We start from the raw sequence: 18,081 nt of genomic DNA on the forward strand, positions 1-18,081 counted from the left end.
ATATAATCATTTTGTTTCTTGACTTTGATCTTGTGTTTCAGCAGTGAATGGTTAACTTATTGGTCTAGAACTGTTCTATAGCGTTTATGGACCACAGAAAACGAGCTTATCACTAGTCATGCATAGTACTGTAGTCCCAGAACCTAGATAATACAGTTGAATAACACCTGTTTTTCAGAGTCTCACATCCTATTGTATTTTATTATTGGGTTTGTCTATGTTTGCTTGTTTTTCAGGAAAATACCATCAGCTCGACGTTACAAAACACAGCCACCATTAATTCATGTGAACCTTCAACCCCTAAATTTGCTAAAGCAGCTTGCGATGCCTCTATCTTAAACCCATTCTCTAACCCTCCAACTTTTGAGCCACCAAGTTTGCCTTATTCCTATTCAGAGAACATTACATCTGGTATCCCCAATTATACTTTGCAATTTACTCCAATTACATCTACACCTTCTTCTTTTCCTTCTCCTGGATCAGCTTTCACGGAACTTCATCCAAAAATCGGTCCATGCAGTAAATCTCATTTTGTTCAACCTTCAGTAATATCATCTATGTCACCTAAGTTGATTAATAGAGAAGATATTCATCCAAGCTACCCTACTAGTACTTCTGCTCATAACCAAAATGAAATGTCATCTAGTAATCCCAAAAACTTGGTAGTAAAAAAGTATTTGTGTCGTACATGCGGTCAAACACATGATTCCATGTCGCCTCATATTTATAATTACACACAAACGGTGGATGCTGATCTATGTTGTACCGTGAGTTTTAAATTCATATGTTGTGTTACTATTCAGTTAATTTTATGAGGTATCCACAGATCTATGGACCTCATTTCTCTTTTCACTGTCGTCATTGCATTTCATAGTGGTTGCAGTGTCATTAATTTTGACATATGAATTTCAACTAATGGGTCGCGGATTTAAATCTTACTCAGCTCATCTAGGTTCGAATAACTAGTTGGTATCACTCTCCATCATCCTTTTAATTAGGTGTTTAGATAAAATCTAGAAACAGTCTATTTGGTCACTTATAAAGTCATTCCAAGTATTTGATGACACTGAAGTTAAACGGTATGTAAATCTCGTAATTTTATGTTGAAAATCTCGATCTGGGGTAATTTGTGCTTTAAAATTTGCACTCATTTGTTTACTCAATCTCTTCCTTGACTGACTATGCTGGTCGTAGGGTAATATTAGACCGGATTTTTTTTCTAACCAAATGAACTGCAAGAATTTATAGTTTTTTCTTAGTCTGAGCCTCATGGAAATCTTCCAACTCAGGTTACTTACATCTGGCTTTTTTGTGAGTTATTCTGTTTCCATTCTAAACATCTTAAAGTCTGAACAGTTATGGTTTTACGCCGGTTTATCAGTTCCTCATTTGTACCTCCTAGAAAAACATCAAGATGATTTGCTGGTCTGCTATAGAATAGAATAGCTTTATTATTTATTCTTTATTTTAACACATAGATATTGGTACAAGGAGGCACCAAATACATAGTCAGTCAGCTACAACGTAGGACCAGGCACATATGTGCGTCGGTCCAGGTTGCCATACCGCATCAGCACAACAAGATGAACACCGGATTCATAGCAGTGGTTAGGTCAAAGGTAGTAATATGTAAGAGAAAGATTGCATATAGAGATATAGTACAAGAAGAAAGAATTGGTTCGTAGAAAGAAAGATATGAAGCGATTTTAATCTCTTAGTTTAAGGGAAGACAGGGAGTGTATACACCGACGCCATTGTGATCGATTCTGAGCCATGTCACCAAGAGTCTCCAACCATCGGTTACGATAGTCATGCGGACCCCAACCAAGTAGTCTGCATCTACCAACATGGCTCAGACTAGAAGTTAGTGACTTCAAGCACTGATGCCACGTTTTGGTTTGGCCGCCCCTAACTTTCTTCCAACCATTTCCAATACCGGATAGCATTGCACGTCGTGGTAATCGGTGTTCAGGCATACGTAACACGTGGCCCAACCATCTCAGTCGATGAAGATTCATAACCTCATCAACTGATTTACCATCATTCCCTAATACCCTGCGTCTAACCTCACTATTACTTACCCAGTGATCCCAGCAGACGCCAGCAATATTTCTAAGGCATCTGTGGTCAAATACTAATAGCTTACGAGTGTCTTCTACTCTTAATGGCCATGTTTCGCTGCCGTAAATTAAAACAGAACGGACTGCCGCGCAGTATACTCGTCCTTTTATTGATGGACGGATAACTCGCCTTCGCCATAGGTGGCGCAAGTTGGCAAAAGCCAATCGAGCTTTTCGAATCCGTGCTGAGATTTCGTCCGATACCAACCCATTAGGGCTGATCAGACTTCCAAGATAAGTGAAGCTGTCAACGCGTTCGACTACTTCACTCCCTATCCTTAGTTCAGGTGTTAACGCAGACCAGTCCTGAAGCAACAACTTGCATTTAGAGGGAGAGAAGCGCATTCCAAACATCCTGGCATTGTTGCTCAGTGCTACCAGAAGACTCTGCATTTTATCAGCGTCCTCACCAAACAGGACTATGTCATCTGCGTATTCTAAGTCGATAAGTGGACCTCCTGGTAGATCAATACCTGAGAACTCAGTCGACGAGAAAGTTATTTCCATCAGTAGATCTATGATGAAGTTAAACAAAAATGGGGAAAGTGGACAGCCTTGACGGACACCACTTGAGGTTGCAAAAGTAGATGACAGTTCGCCATAAGCTCTGACTCGACTAGTAGTGTTCGAGTAAAGAGCCTTCACAAGGTTTATGTACTTCTGAGGTACACCTTTCAATGACAGACACTGCCACAGAATCTCGCGGTCTACCGAGTCAAATGCTGCTTTTAAGTCGAGAAAGACCACCATTGTCGGACGCCGATAAGTATGCCTGTGTTCTAGAATCTGACGAATGGTGAATATGTGGTCGATGCAGCCACGACCAGGTCTAAAGCCAGCTTGGTTCTCTCGTGTTTGCAGTTCACGAGTCTTAGTTAGGCGTCTGATAATTATCGAGGCTAGTATTTTAGATATTATATTAGTTAAACTAATCCCTCTGTGGTTGTCACAGGATGATTTTGACCCTTTCTTATATATTGGGACGATAAGTGATTGTGACCAGTTAGATGGGATAACGTCTAACTCCCAGATTTTAGCTAAAATATTAGTCAACCTAATCGCTAAAATTGGACCACCATCCTTAAAGACCTGGAGTCAATCCATCTGGACCAGCTGCCCTTCCTCGTTTCAGATTAACTATAGCCTTTTGAACTTCAGCAAGAGTTGGGGGACCTACTTCAATGTTCCATTCACACTGTCTGGGAATGGAGGGTAGTTGTAGAGTAGCTGAAGGCCAGTTGAACTGTTCTCTGAAATGTTCCGCCCATCGTTCTAAACGTCTGGACTGGGAGCAGATGAGTGTATCGTCTTTTTCCGATATAATCTCACACTTGACTTATTAATTCCAGTTTCTTTTATTAGTCTGTAAAGCTGTCTTGTGTCCCCTATAGTCGCCGCCTTTTCCATCTCTTTTGCTTTCGTTGCCCACCACTGCTCACGGTCGTTCCTTAGACTTTTTCTTAACCTAGATCTGATTTGTTGTCGCTCTTCATCATGTTCAGAACCTGATGGGACGAGTTTGCGAGAATCCATCAGTGTGATAGACTTTGAAGAAATCCACTGGTTCTTTGAAACTCTGTGGTTTAAGTCGCTAATAGATGTCACTGCTGCTTCCACAGCTGCTTGTATTTCATTCCAAGCAACATCTGGGTCAGCCTCGTCTTCAGAACTACCTAATCGTGACCTCAGTTGTTCCTGGAACCTACTTTTGGTTTCCTCGCTACTCAGTTCGGTTCTAATGGGTCTTTTTACTGTGGCTTTTTTTGCGTCCAGTGAGGCGCAAGCAGATGCGTGCCCGTATTAGGGCGTGGTCGGAGTCCAAGCAGGTACTCCAGAATGAGCGACAATCTTGTACCGACCCTCTCCAACGATGACTGATGGCAATATGGTCTATTTGAGTCCATCGTTGGTTTGGTGCAGGCGGTCGCCACGTTAGACGATGTCTCTCCTTATGCTTAAAATTTGTGTTTGCTAAAAATAAGCGATTGTCTGAGCACAGTTGCAGCAGACGGTCACCATTATCTGTTCGCTGTGCCGGAATGCTAAAATATCCACCTAAATACCTTTCTGTTTGGTTTAAGCTACCTATCTGAGCATTAAAGTCACCCCCTACGAGTACTATGTCTGAGCGTTTAGCTTTCTGAAGAAGTTCGGACAGCTTTCTGTAAAATTCATCTTTCACATCATCTGAGCTGCAGTCAGTGGGAGCATGGGCAGAAACGACGAAAAGGCAACGACGTGTGTCCCTATCCTTCCGAGTTTTTACGGAGCCGTTTGGCCGAACAGCACATAGACGACTGTTGACGGGGATCCACTCTAGCAGTGCTTGTTCGGCCCTCATGCTTAGTGCTATGCCTACACCTGCCAGTCCACGAGAACTGGCCATCGGGTCACCAGATACACGTAGGGTGTATCTCGTTGGCTCTCCGTTTTGCCGAGGTGAGGTCAAGTGAATGACCACACTGGAATCCTGTATGTGTGTTTCGGAGACACAGCATACATCAATGGAAAGAGACTCTAGGGTTTTAGCCAAGGAAGCCTGCTGACCGATTTGACATAGAGTGCGTACGTTGAAATCTCCAATGTGTAGTTTGGAGCGAGGTTTCAGTAGACCTGGGACAGAGTTTTGAGCACTAGAATCGTTGGCTATGGTGACACTTGAGGAGGAAGCCGAAGGTGGAAGTTTAGGGTTGAAAGTCGATGTAGGAGGAGTAATAGGAATTGAAGAGGGAGGTTGATTATGAATACAGTGGTCTTGGGTGCTGTTAGAGGTATGAGGGCGGTTATCACTTCCCGGTTGCCCACACCGTGGAAGGGTTGTTCTGGAGGTACCTGAAAAGGAAATTGGATTAGAGGCGGTCTCAGTGACCTGAGAGCGTGACCGCAGTGCCCTAGGGACAACTGCTTGCGGCCGGTCGCGCACGGCCTTTTCGTGGGAGGTTTTTGACGTGTTAGCCCCGTTCTTTAAAGGGCCTTACCGCCGGAGACGGAAATCCGTGACGTAAGGTGAGGTGCGCATTTTTAGGGTCGACCTTTTCTAACCCCACCCCTCCTTGTGGGAAGGCAGCATCGCTGTCATGCTGGTTGTCTGAAGGAAACACCTTACTGCTGTCACACCTCTGTACAGTCAGCAGTACGACTTCGCCTTCGGACCTTGGGTTTGTTGCTTTTAGACTTACCGCTCTTCAACCGACCTGTCTGACATGGTAGGACCTTGAGGAACGGTTGTTCCAGCCAGTATAGCTCAGTTGCTTCATCACGATAGGCAAGCCCGACCACCACGTCAAGGTAGCAACAACGGTCGGGGATACATATGCGCCACACAAATCTTTTGATATGTGTGAGAGCTGTGATACTGCCCGGGTGCCCAAACCGAAGCAGGTGGTTTTCTTAGGGGGCCACACCTGGAGACTTCGACTTGAAGGTCTGATCCACAAGGCAGTGGAGCATCGTAAGGAGATGCAGTCCCATGGTAGCCGGTGACCAACGATTGGTTCATACGCCATTTGTTCCTTCAGGATACTGGAGCCAGCCCATGTGCACCATTGGTTTGGAATCAGGGTTTTCCAACTCCCATGCATGGACTCTCCATATCCACCAACCCGGTTAAAGCGCCGGACATTCGCTTTTCGTCCTCTCAATTTCGTAAACAACACCCCCACTACGAGAAGGCAGTGGGTAAGACTTCCCTGTCAGAGGCTATATACGCGTGGCCATGTGAGAGCATTTCGAGAGGGAGAGCTTACTCTGCCCACTCTCGGCCGTACCAGGGCATTTGGGGTCATAGAATAGCTAGTAATAAAAAGTTTCTAAAATTTATTTTGGCCTCTTTAGGGAATCGTCAGCCACTCAAAAATAGCATGTAAAACTTCCTATTTAGTAATTTATTATGTATAAGTTTGAATGATTTTTCCCTGATGTTTCACGTTATATGCCCTTCGTTCTTACCACTATTTAAACGTCCTTCTGTTATAGATTGTCTTCGTCGATTGCTCACAATATCGAGTGATAAGAGTATTTACCCAATCCAACAGTTATATTTCAGTGATCTACGTTTACTTGCCTCTTAACTACTGAGGCACAGATTTAACTTTAGGTGTCTTATTTCCGAATATCCAGTCGGTTGGACTAAAATAAGCCCGATTCACAATCTAGTGTGTTACACTTTATGTAGTCTATTAGTCTTAAAAAGAGATCTCTTCATTTTGTTTCGTTTCCGTGTAAAATTATTTCTTTCTGTATGTGAGTAGCGCATCTTCAATTAATTTATATATTGTTCCAAATTACTTGTTTAGTGTATGGTATTTAACATTCAATAGAATTACTAACCCAAGTAATTTCTTTACATCTTTGTACATTTCAGCTATGTCAAAAACCCTTAGTTGATCCATTAGATACCAAGTGTGGTCACACATTTTGTTCTCCTTGCTTAAAAAATCATCTAGCTGTTCAAGCACTTTGTCCTGTGGACAAGCAAATTATCAATTATTTACAGTGTCAACAAGCTTCTAATATTGTGAAACGGTTAGTAGCTATTTGATTTGTTCATATTTTTATTTCATTATTATCTTATACATTGAAATCAATGATTATCAGTATGCTTTCTTGAAAGCTTATTGTTTAGAATTAAAAAAAGTAAAATCTTAATGTTAAACTGTATTAGTGATTACTTTTAAGTGCAGTGAAATTATTTTGCTGTAATCTTGTGGCAGATGTATTGGCTATTAACAATAATTGTTTTACGTTAACTAAGTAACATTTGAAAATCCACTGAATATCAGGATGGCCATTTAGTTAAGTTTGAGTAGGACGTCAAGATATTTTTCATGTCGTATACATATGCTATTAGACGTTCACTTTTTAAAATGAAGTTGAGAAGCAAGTGATATTTACTAACAGAATTTAAAAGGATTAAAAGATATATGGAATATTACAGTCGTCTTTTGAAATTTAGTTTTTCCGAATAATGACTTTTACTAGTGTTTCCGATAGACATGCTCCCAAATGGCTTGGTACGACTGAGGGTGGGGAGTCTCCGCTCTCCCTCTAAATGCTCTCACATATCCACTCATATATAGCCAATGCTAGGGAAGTTTTGTTCACTGCCTTCTGGCGGCGGGGGTGTTGTTTACGAAATTGGGAGAACGAAAAGCGAATTTTCAGCGCTTTGACTAAGTTGATCGGTACGGAGAGTCTACCTAAGGGAGCTGGAAAACACTAATTCCGAACCATTGGTGCACAAGGGATCCATAATCCTTAGGGAACGAATAGTGTACGGACCTACTCCTTGTCGTTAGCTACCATGAGTTTGTATCTCCCTACGTTGCTCCACTGCCTACCCCTAGGTGAAAGGCTCGGGGTGTGGCCCCCCAAGAAAACTGCCTGCCTTGATATGGGAACCCAGACAGTACCTCAGCCCTCATATACGAATTTTGTGGTCACTACTTTGTATGTTGTATATATATTTTGGTTCCTCATTTGTAACAATGTGCTTAAATGAATAAATAAAAAGAACATGGACCTAGATTACTTAGATAGTATGTAAGGTCGCCTAATCTAAGGTCGATATTCTATGATGCGACTGTCGTGATGTATAAGTATATATGCATGTGTTATTTAGCAATTTCTGTCATTATTTTTTACTCTAAACAAATATGATGTATGACAACCCGTTTATTGTTTAGTGAGTTTACTCAAAGTCATAAGATGTTTCACGTTACATTTTTGTTATATTTTAGTCATAGAATCAAGATATTCCTAATAATAAATAAATGTGGTTATTTCTGTACAAATTTATTCTAAATTGGTAATTACATTGTATTTTTCTTTCTTGTAGATTATTAGACAAGCTATTAGTTGCTTGTCCCAATTCACCTACCTGTGATAGTATAGTTTATCGGTCAAATCTTGAAGAACATTTACGTGAATGGTGTGTCGGTGTACATTCATCTAGTGCAATAAAATCAACCTCTCGTACAATGCAGCAACATAATCAATTCAAAAATGTCTTCTTATCCACTTTCATTGGAACTGAATCACATGATTCGAATATGTTACAACCAATAGTATCTGATTCAACAAGATGTCTCAGGATAATCGATTCACAAAATTTTATGAAAAATAATCTTTTAGCACAGGAACAACAAAATATAAACTACCATAATTCAAATAATGAATCCAATTTTAGTTTTGTTTATCCGAATCAATATATAAAAGAATTTCCTAATATTTATCCATCAGTTACCCGAATAGAAATGGATAAACTAAATAAAACAAACTACGATTCAAGTCTACCATGTGTTGAAGATTTATGTACGTTAACTAAAAATGTTCAGTTTTTGAAAAGGGCATTACAATGTTCACCCCCCAAAGTATTAATTGTCATCATTCTTTCTATTGTTATCATGAATTACCAAGCGGGAAATCAAACTCCCTGATTTAATTTATTAATAGCTCAGTTAAAAACTGAATGAATTTATTTTTGGATGTTCAAACTCAGTACTAGCTCTATATATCTGAGATAAATTACTTGTTGAAAGTGTAAACAACAATACTTGCTAGACATTTGAATTAGGGTGGTATGCGTCATATTAATCGAATTACGTGATGAATGTGAGAGCGGGTCGTTAGAAAGCATCAATCAAACAGTAATCTAGTTTTATCAATAATTATCTCCTAGTTCACAGCTTTCAAATGCCCTGGTACGGCCGAGAGTGGGCAGAGTAAGCTCTCCCTCTCGAAATGCTCTCACATGGCCACGCGTATATAGCCTCTGACAGGGAAGTCTTACCCACTGCCTTCTCGTAGTGGGGGTGTTGTTTACGAAATTGAGAGGACGAAAAGCGAATGTCCGGCGCTTTAACCGGGTTGGTGGATATGGAGAGTCCATGCATGGGAGTTGGAAAACCCTGATTCCAAACCAATGGTGCACATGGGCTGGCTCCAGTATCCTGAAGGAACAAATGGCGTATGAACCAATCGTTGGTCACCGGCTACCATGGGACTGCATCTCCTTACGATGCTCCACTGCCTTGTGGATCAGACCTTCAAGTCGAAGTCTCCAGGTGTGGCCCCCTAAGAAAACCACCTGCTTCGGTTTGGGCACCCGGGCAGTATCACAGCTCTCACACATATCAAAAGATTTGTGTGGCGCATATGTATTTGGTGCCTCCTTGTACCAATGTTTATATGTTTAAATAAATAAATATAACTCACTGACAAGTCATTTTTTCATGAACTTGTAAACAGTTATTTCTTGGATATAAATAGTTGATATTTAAAGTGTTTTAAAATGTCATTTATTATATCATAATCCTACACTATTACTATTTCCAGTTTAAAAAACAGTCTAAACGGTCTTATTGGTGCCTTATTATAGGTGGTATAAATTTTATTATGGGGATATTATGCGTTATGATTAATGAATCCAGTGATGTGCTCTAATGATGACTGCTCACGAAACTAGATTGTCGGTTCCAACTTTAGAATAAAGTGATATCAAAGACTGAATCACATACCAAAATAATAGGGTTTTCTTACAAATAAAATAATGTTCAAGTTATTGGGCACATGAATAAACGTTATTAGAAGTCGATTGAGGCATGAACGATTGAACAGTACCAATGTTATAGGTCACTGATATCACAATGAAGTCATGACCCTGCCCATAAGGTTTAATTTTTACCCGAAATACTAGAGAACTTAAAAACTATAGAAGTAACACTAGTTCACTCTTATTCTCACCGGTAGATGGTACTCATAGTTTTTTTCGTTCTTATTATCCGACTTTAAATACTGAATGGGAATGGTTACTGATATTGTCTATGTTCTCAGCGTGACTAAGCTCTTGAAGGTGATATTTTATGACAAGCCTAATAATTTCTCTTATTCTTGATGATGTATGAAATAACCTACGATCATTTTCTAAAGTTCTTTTTTGCTATTAGTGTTAATCATATAAATACATTACTTTATCTTTCAGCTGATTCACCAACTGTATATGAAGGTGTTCCTGTCTCGATTTTAATTTATCGTCCAAACGACTGTATGGATTTAGGTTTCACATTTATTGGAGGTATTGATACACCTCTTGTAAGTGATAACTATTTTTGTCTTTACACTGTACAGATGTCTATTGTATCCTCTTTTTTATGATAGATTTGTTCAGATGCTTTGGAAATCCGGTAAATTATTCATCCTTGAATTTACGGGATGTCGAACGGAAAAATTATGATAATTCACAGTTCTTGATTTGGATTAATTTTAGATTTAGTGCAACCATCATTTGAAAACATCGGTGGATGGAGACTTATATTTGATCTCGTTTTACCTCATACATCAAGCACGATGAAAATACAGAATAATGCGAAAATTAAAATAAATATATATCTATTCGAATTGCCACACATTATGTTAGTATAGGGAGAGGGAAACCAATGAAAGGATCAAGAATGGAGTTAGAAAAATAATAATAGTGACAGAAAACTAAATACGGTTAATACATTTCAAATGGCGTAAATGAAAAGTTTGAAATTGTAACGATATGTAAAGAAAGAATTTATCGTCACCAGCTTAACAGATTTTAAACCGTATCATCCAAAATATCTAACTGTTGACTATGATTATTTTGCTAACCCTAAATAGAAAACTTGCTTTGAGTAAAGTTATGTCTTGATTTACCAACTCCTAGCATCCTTCCAACCTACTGATGTGTTAGCTTAGATGGGGCATCAAGGCAGAGAATAGTCTGGTATGCATAAAATGTATTCCAACTAACTCATTTAAATAAGATTTACATTCTCATCAACTAATTCATCATTTTTACTTGGTACTCTAAGTTTAATCAATACTGTTCAGGTAATGACTCCATTTAAAGGTACATATGACAAGTCTTAACGAACTGTACATTTCTTCTAATTTCAGAAGCCATATATCACATCTGTAAAATAATGCACAGCAGACTCGTAGTGAATGCGTTCAGCACTTGATAACCTAATAAATATCTGGCTTTGTGATACAAGTGACTTAAATTGGTGAACGCTATATGTGACTCCATAGATTACAAGTTCTCAACTTAATTATCAAATAAGTCTTTAATATTTAAGTTTATATCAGTTTCCCCAGTGCTCATGTGCAGATATAAACATGTTTGCTGACCGTATTTTTGTTTTCTTAGGCATGCATACTAATTCAAGAAATCTATTTGGATGGACCCGTTGCAACAGATGGACGTCTTAGACCAGGCGATCAGTTGTTAGAGGTAAACACAGAATGGGCTATTTCCCTTTTTGCTTAGATTAGTAATTATAGAATAAATGTAATCACTGAAGTTCCTTCTAACTAATCTTTTGTTATATATTGTTGGAGAATTTTCTTAGAATTTCTATCGGAAATCCACTTAAGTTACTAAGTTTTCCACAGAATTTCATGTTTCATTTAAGAAATATGTGGACGAATGAATATATCATGATTTTATAAAATGGTTTATAGTTTATTATTGTCCGTAACCTCACTTTTCGTGATTACCCACAATAAGTGATATTAATGGGACTCAACTTATACCTGTTACCCCCCGTAGAGGAGCATAGGCCGCCTATTAGCATTATCCACCCAACTCTGTCCTGGACAATCCTTTCCAGTTGTTATTCTCAAACTAGTTGGGGACATATCTTCAGAGTTTTAGTGTGATACATGATATTGATATTCAACGTCCAGGGCTGTTTGTCCAGGCCATATAAAAAACTGTATATTTTTTTAGAGTCTTTAGAAACATTTAGTGATCGGTCGATAGAAAGCCATACATATGTTTATTATGTGGATCTACTTACTGTTGGTAGAAATGTGACAGATTTTAATAATAAGCTCTTACCACACTGTCAGCCTGGAGGTATCATACCTAAATAAAAACTTGAGAAGTTTTGATTGGTAACTTTGTTTTCTAAGCTCCTAAACATTAAACTTGACGTTTCTGGTAAAAAGACTTGTGAATTCATAATGGTGGTTGTAGTTTACCCTATAATCATATTAGCCAACTAGTGTTAAAACCACCGGTCTCAGACTCGATATCTCAGTTTCAATTTTCCTAGACGAGTCTAGCTCTTCAGTTTGTTACAGACTTCATAATGAATCGTCAATTTAGTCGAGTTGGTCGATTATAAGGATAATTGTGTCTAAAGAAAATACTGCAAAGATTCATGTACAAGTGATAATATACTTAATCTTGCCTTCTAATATCCACTCATCCAAGGATTAGAGAATGATTATGAGCAAACTCGCCTGTGGGTCTGCTTCAATCAATTAATTACTCTAGCGTTCGTCAGTCGTAATTATTTCCATCATATTACACTTCTCTCTACAGTGTGATTTCGTTTTTTCTTTTTCTTTTCAAAATCATTATTCTTTTATACCACTTAATAATAGGCGAACGGCAACTTATTGACACATGTTACGCATGCTGAAGCACAGAGCATTTTGACTATTCCATCATCAGTAGTTCAATTCACTGTTTTCCGTGAACCAGTTTATTTGAATGCACAACATCAATCACAACCTCAATATCACCAAGGTGATAATTTTTGAATTATTATTGTTACTATTTTATTTGTATATTTTCTTTTAGTGTTCTATTTTAAAGTCAGAAGTGTTTGCTCATCGGCAATGTTCACTCAACATCTCATATATTTCAGTCATTTTAAACATGACTTCATAAACTACTCCACCTACTGAACTAATCAATAATTGTCATTACTTTCTCGTGCACGGTAGATTTGGCTCATGCCTAATACACAAACGTGTATTATATTACTGAATTTCATTCTACTATTATTGCTTCCATATGAATTACCAGCTGACCACAGAACTCGGAAACGTATTGGTTGGCATGTTCCAACTAAACCTTATATCCAGATTTTCTTAATAATAATAATAATAATAATAATAATAATAATAATAATAATAATAATATATATATATATATATATATATATATATATATATATATATATATATATATATATATATATATATATATATATATATATACTGTGTCTATTCATATTTAACAACGTGCATATATGTATTACACTACAGCAACTGTTTTTCAAGTTTCTTTTGTTCTATGTATCAATAGTAATAATAATAATATTAGCAATGACACTAGTACTGTTTCACTTCATGTTTTCACTTTATTTCTCTTGTTAGTTAATGATCATTGGTATGTTGTTTTTTGTCCACAGAAAGCAAAACATTTATTCATATGAAAATTCCATATATATATATATATATATATATATATATATATATATATATATATATATATATAAAACTTCCTCTGTTATCCTTACAATACTTAGAACATACATTATGTAACTTTGTATTGTATATTTTTCTTTGTTCAATATATACTATATGCGTTTCGATAAAAAGAAATATTTTACGTTAAATTATGCAAACGTCAAGGGAAAGTTCTTGGAATTAAACTTGTCGGGAAAAAGTGAGTGATTCATGTTAAATATACGTATATTCGATACAATGGTTATTTAAGAGTGTTTTTTGGTTACACGGTAAAATACATTGTTTGGAGCTTGTAATATCAAGAAATCCGTGCGACTTGTCAAATTATTGATTAGGGAGATAGTGTGTGTTTGGAACATTCCATAATTGACATTTTTTCGTATTATGTGATATTCGTAGCAGTAAAAAGAGGTAGACAAGAAAATGTTTGTATATTTCACCATTCGTTTGATGATTACTCATGCAAGATAAATTTCGCGGAAGGTTTTTATGGAAATTTAGTTTGCCAGAGACTGTTCATTTGCCACGTATCGTTTAACTAGTATCAAAATGGAGACAAGAAGAACCCCATAGTCTTTCTAATTAGCACTAGTGCAGTCGACATATCTCACCTTAATTAATTTTAAATATGGAATGGGATGCTGATAACAGCATTGATTAATGTTGAAATATGTGAACCATTGGATCCTGGCTTCGTTTTCCAATGGTTTAATGCTCTCTACCAGATCTGAACGTCTCATGTTTCATCTTATCATATAAGACCATAGAATAGCACTACTGATGAGTCTGAGGCTTGGATGAAAAGGTTACATGGTCTCGATCTCCTCTGTTTATCCACCCTATGATAGCGTATGGTAAAAAATTATTTTCCGATCGAATGCATCTTCACACAAATCAGCTAACTACATTTCGTGTGTAAAATTCGTTGTTGATTTGAAATTTCGATTCATTTTGTACCTGGAAATTAACTCTTTTAGTGTAGATACAAGAATTCCAATTCTTATGTTTCAGTGACTTAAATATTTCGGTTTAACTATTAAAAATATTAAAAATCATAAATTTTCCATTTAAATAATAATATTGTTATTGTATTCCCCTTGGATGGAAGTAGTGAAAATAATCTCATTTAAAAAAAAAACACTTTTAGAATCGGTAGTTTTAAATTTTAATTTCAATTAACAGTCATATAGGTTAAAACGTTAATAGTACAGATTACTTGGATTTAAATGTAAACTACTCTTTAACTTAACAATACAATTGTTTACTAAAAATTGCCATCATAATCTTGTATCACACGGATTTTCTCTCTTAAATCGTAATAACGTTTTATATTATTTAGTTCAAGTTGATTGATCAGTTGATGTATTCTTGATTCTATTTGAATGTAATTCGTGTCTTAGTAAAAGTCTATATTTTCTCATAGTTTATATTTAGGACTATTTTTAATCAGTCTGTGTTGAAATACATTCATTCGGCGATGATTGCTTCGATATTGCAAGTTAGTCATTAGGTTTTAGTACGTTTAGATCGTGGCTAACAGTGGGAATTATTAAGCTCATTGACGTTTTAATTGATAGGTGCTGATTTTAAATTTCAGTGTGTTAACATTAACACAAAGACGGAAGCACATCCATCTGAAAAATCCCAAATAGAGTGAAACTTACGTCTTGAATTCCGCTGCTACCCACAGTCCAAACAAATGAATAACCTCATATCTGTGTAAACAATAATGCTTTGCGTATTCTGTCAGCCAGATACATGATATTGAATGTTGTACTCTACCATCATTTTATTCCACCTATTAAGAGAGAAAGGGTACTTCGTTAGTTGTTTTTTTTTGAGTCTTTACTAAAACTAATAAATTAGCTACTTTGGAAATTATTACCTATTTAAATGTAGGCTTTAATGTAACGCCAGAAAACCTTTCATATTGATGGTTTGCTTTGATATTGAAGCTAAATTCTATTACGTAATCGGTAAATTTGATTATTTATTATACGTTATTAAAATTCTTTGAAAAAAAGTTGTGCACATATGAATTAATTCTTAAACATGTAGTTTTGTAATTTATTAACCCATTTCAATGCCTGATATGATTTAACGGCGTCACGATAAGTTTTCCAACTATTTTAACATATATGCTTTGATTTGTTTACATACTTAGCTTTAATTTCATTGTCCTAATTGTGTCTTCTTCACAAATTTGTATACTTCTTGTAACATCCATAACAGTAACAATCGAATAACTACGTTTTTTCGTTTATTCTTGATTAAATACATCATAAGTGTTTACATTGTTGATGCCAATTTTTCAAATAAGTGTTATTATTAGTTAGTCCAAGTGATTGTTACCTACGTATCGTTCTTTTTTAATTTGGTCAGTCATCACCAACGTAGGTCCTATCACAAACATGCATTAATCTAAGTTGCCTTATCACCAATTTTGCATGACAAGACAAAATTAACATGATAATAACAAAGAGGATTGAATTAATGTTTTAGAAATGATTATGAAAAAGACTAAGCATTGAGAATATGCTTTGTTTTCCCCAACTGACTTGCGATGCCAGCTGCTCTGCAAGCGGATTGGAAAAAGACAAAAGAGTATCCTAGGTTATACATATAACCAAATCATGAAGTTTTCGACTACTGAAATAAACTGTATCTTGTAATAGTCAACGAGATATTTGTAATTTATAAACGAATAAAACCCTTACTGGCATCGCTAGAGACCTCGGGTGACATGTCTTAGAATCGTTCACATTGGCTCCGATGCAGTCATCCGTTACCCCTCCCCCTTAGTAAGTAAGTCGTAAAATCCCCTTATAGATTTCTTACCTCTTCTTATACCTAATCTTTTCTACTACTACTGCTACTACTAATACTAATACTACTTCTACTACTCCCGGATTTGTCTTGATAGTTTTATGTTACCTTAATAATATGGTATAACAAACAGAACCGACACACTGTGCTAGGTTCTACGTTGCACATGACTGACCGACTGACTAGGTTACATGGCTTAGAATGTAACAGTGTAGGCCAGTTGCATTCCTACTTTATATCTATCTCTAACTCTTGAAGTGGGTAATATCCTTGATTCTCAATCTCACTTATTGCACATAAGCTGTATTATATTTAGTGCATTAATTCACTATTGGTAATATTGTTAACTTCATTTTTTTACTGTTCTTGTTAATTTGCTCCATGTACTTGCTTATTTGAGGTGTGAAAGGTGAAACTGATATACATTTGTGTTGGCTGACTGAATCTTTATTTCCTTTAAGAATCTGTGCATGATATTCAGTACTTTATTTCTAAAAACTAAGTTAGTTTACTATCAGCTGTAACTTTAAACAAATTCAATAATCAAATGAGGTGTGTTTATTTATTTTGTATACATTACTACTAGTTACTGTCACGTTATAATGTAAATCAATATCCAAGTACATATTTACGTACTTGGATTTTGGTCATACTTTTTTTAAATCTGAAAACTAATTATGCTACTGCCCTGCTGACTGAATCGAAAACAAGCTGAATAATAACCATTTTAAATTATTTCCACAGTTCAGAGTAATAAGGAGAAAATTCATGAATGATAAAAAATATATCATCAGTTAATGAGTTAAGTGAAAGCCTAGAACACAAGGTTACTGTTAACCGAATATTCAAAGTATATACAGTAAAAAACGAAGACTTGGCGGGGATATCCAATTTATTATTCGATGCAAAATTACCGAGATTTTTCGTAAAATGTGAAAAAACTATACATGAAATACTTCATTTGCAAATCTTCCATCAATTGTCTCAAATTCCATCTTTCATTGCTATTACGATTACTCTGTTTACATTCCCGTTCTTTTCGATTCTACCTTCTCAACCTCCTGCTGCCAGGCATTCAACTTCTGATTGTTGTTACATACTACATGTGTCGACTGACATAAGTAGCATACACCACATTTATGTGCATATTATTCTACCGTGGAATCACCCTTAAAGTCCCTTCTCTTCCAATTATGTACCCGTATCTAATATTTATTATTATTACTATTATTATTATTATTATTATTATTATTATTATTATTATTATATCTAACTACTGGGGTGAAAATTTCATTTTATCCACTGTGGTTTTTGTTGGAATATATATACTACTCCATTAACAAATGTTTTACTGTTATGTTAAAATAAGTATTCTTTTTCTTCATGATTAGACATTTACCAGGACTATACGTACTGGAACTTGTCGCTGGTTGTGAAGCTGATCTTGATGGGAGAATAAAAAAGATGACCGTATATTAGAAATTAACGGAATCGATTTAGAGAATGGGACACAAGAACAAGCAGCTCAAATAATTAATGTATGCAAAATTGTTATAGTGTTATTTTGGATTATTATTATTATGTTCATTAGGAAGTTTTCAAATCTCGTATTTTAATTTCTAACAAGATTACTATAGAAATATTATCATGCCACTTGTATAACTAATTTTAAGAAGGCTTATTATTATTATTATTATTATTATTATTATTATTATAACAATATTCTAAAGCTCATTTATTGTCATGCTTAATACAAACACATATGATAGATTAGAACCCACTAGTAGTCCTGAAAACTTACTTGACAAAGGCAGAAATGAAAAACAACTGATCAATAGACATT

At 36.1% G+C, this 18,081-nt stretch overlaps 1 protein-coding gene across 1 annotated transcript in view; it reads left to right on the forward strand.

The window, feature by feature from the left end:
• Nucleotides 1-18,081, forward strand: part of LNX2 (Ligand of Numb protein X 2) — a 39,638-nt gene that overhangs the window by 5,855 nt on the left and 15,702 nt on the right. The window contains exons 3-10 of the mRNA XM_051214897.1: nucleotides 237-767; nucleotides 6,484-6,644; nucleotides 7,957-8,432; nucleotides 10,102-10,211; nucleotides 11,296-11,379; nucleotides 12,540-12,684; nucleotides 13,545-13,611; nucleotides 17,630-17,776. Coding sequence (XP_051068082.1) covers nucleotides 237-767; nucleotides 6,484-6,644; nucleotides 7,957-8,432; nucleotides 10,102-10,211; nucleotides 11,296-11,379; nucleotides 12,540-12,684; nucleotides 13,545-13,611; nucleotides 17,630-17,717 — 1,662 coding nt within the window. The 3' untranslated portion in view covers nucleotides 17,718-17,776. The remainder of the gene's footprint in view (nucleotides 1-236; nucleotides 768-6,483; nucleotides 6,645-7,956; nucleotides 8,433-10,101; nucleotides 10,212-11,295; nucleotides 11,380-12,539; nucleotides 12,685-13,544; nucleotides 13,612-17,629; nucleotides 17,777-18,081) is intronic.

Source organism: Schistosoma haematobium, chromosome 2, assembly GCF_000699445.3.
Source record: "Schistosoma haematobium chromosome 2, whole genome shotgun sequence".
Taxonomy (NCBI): Eukaryota; Metazoa; Platyhelminthes; class Trematoda; order Strigeidida; family Schistosomatidae; genus Schistosoma; species Schistosoma haematobium.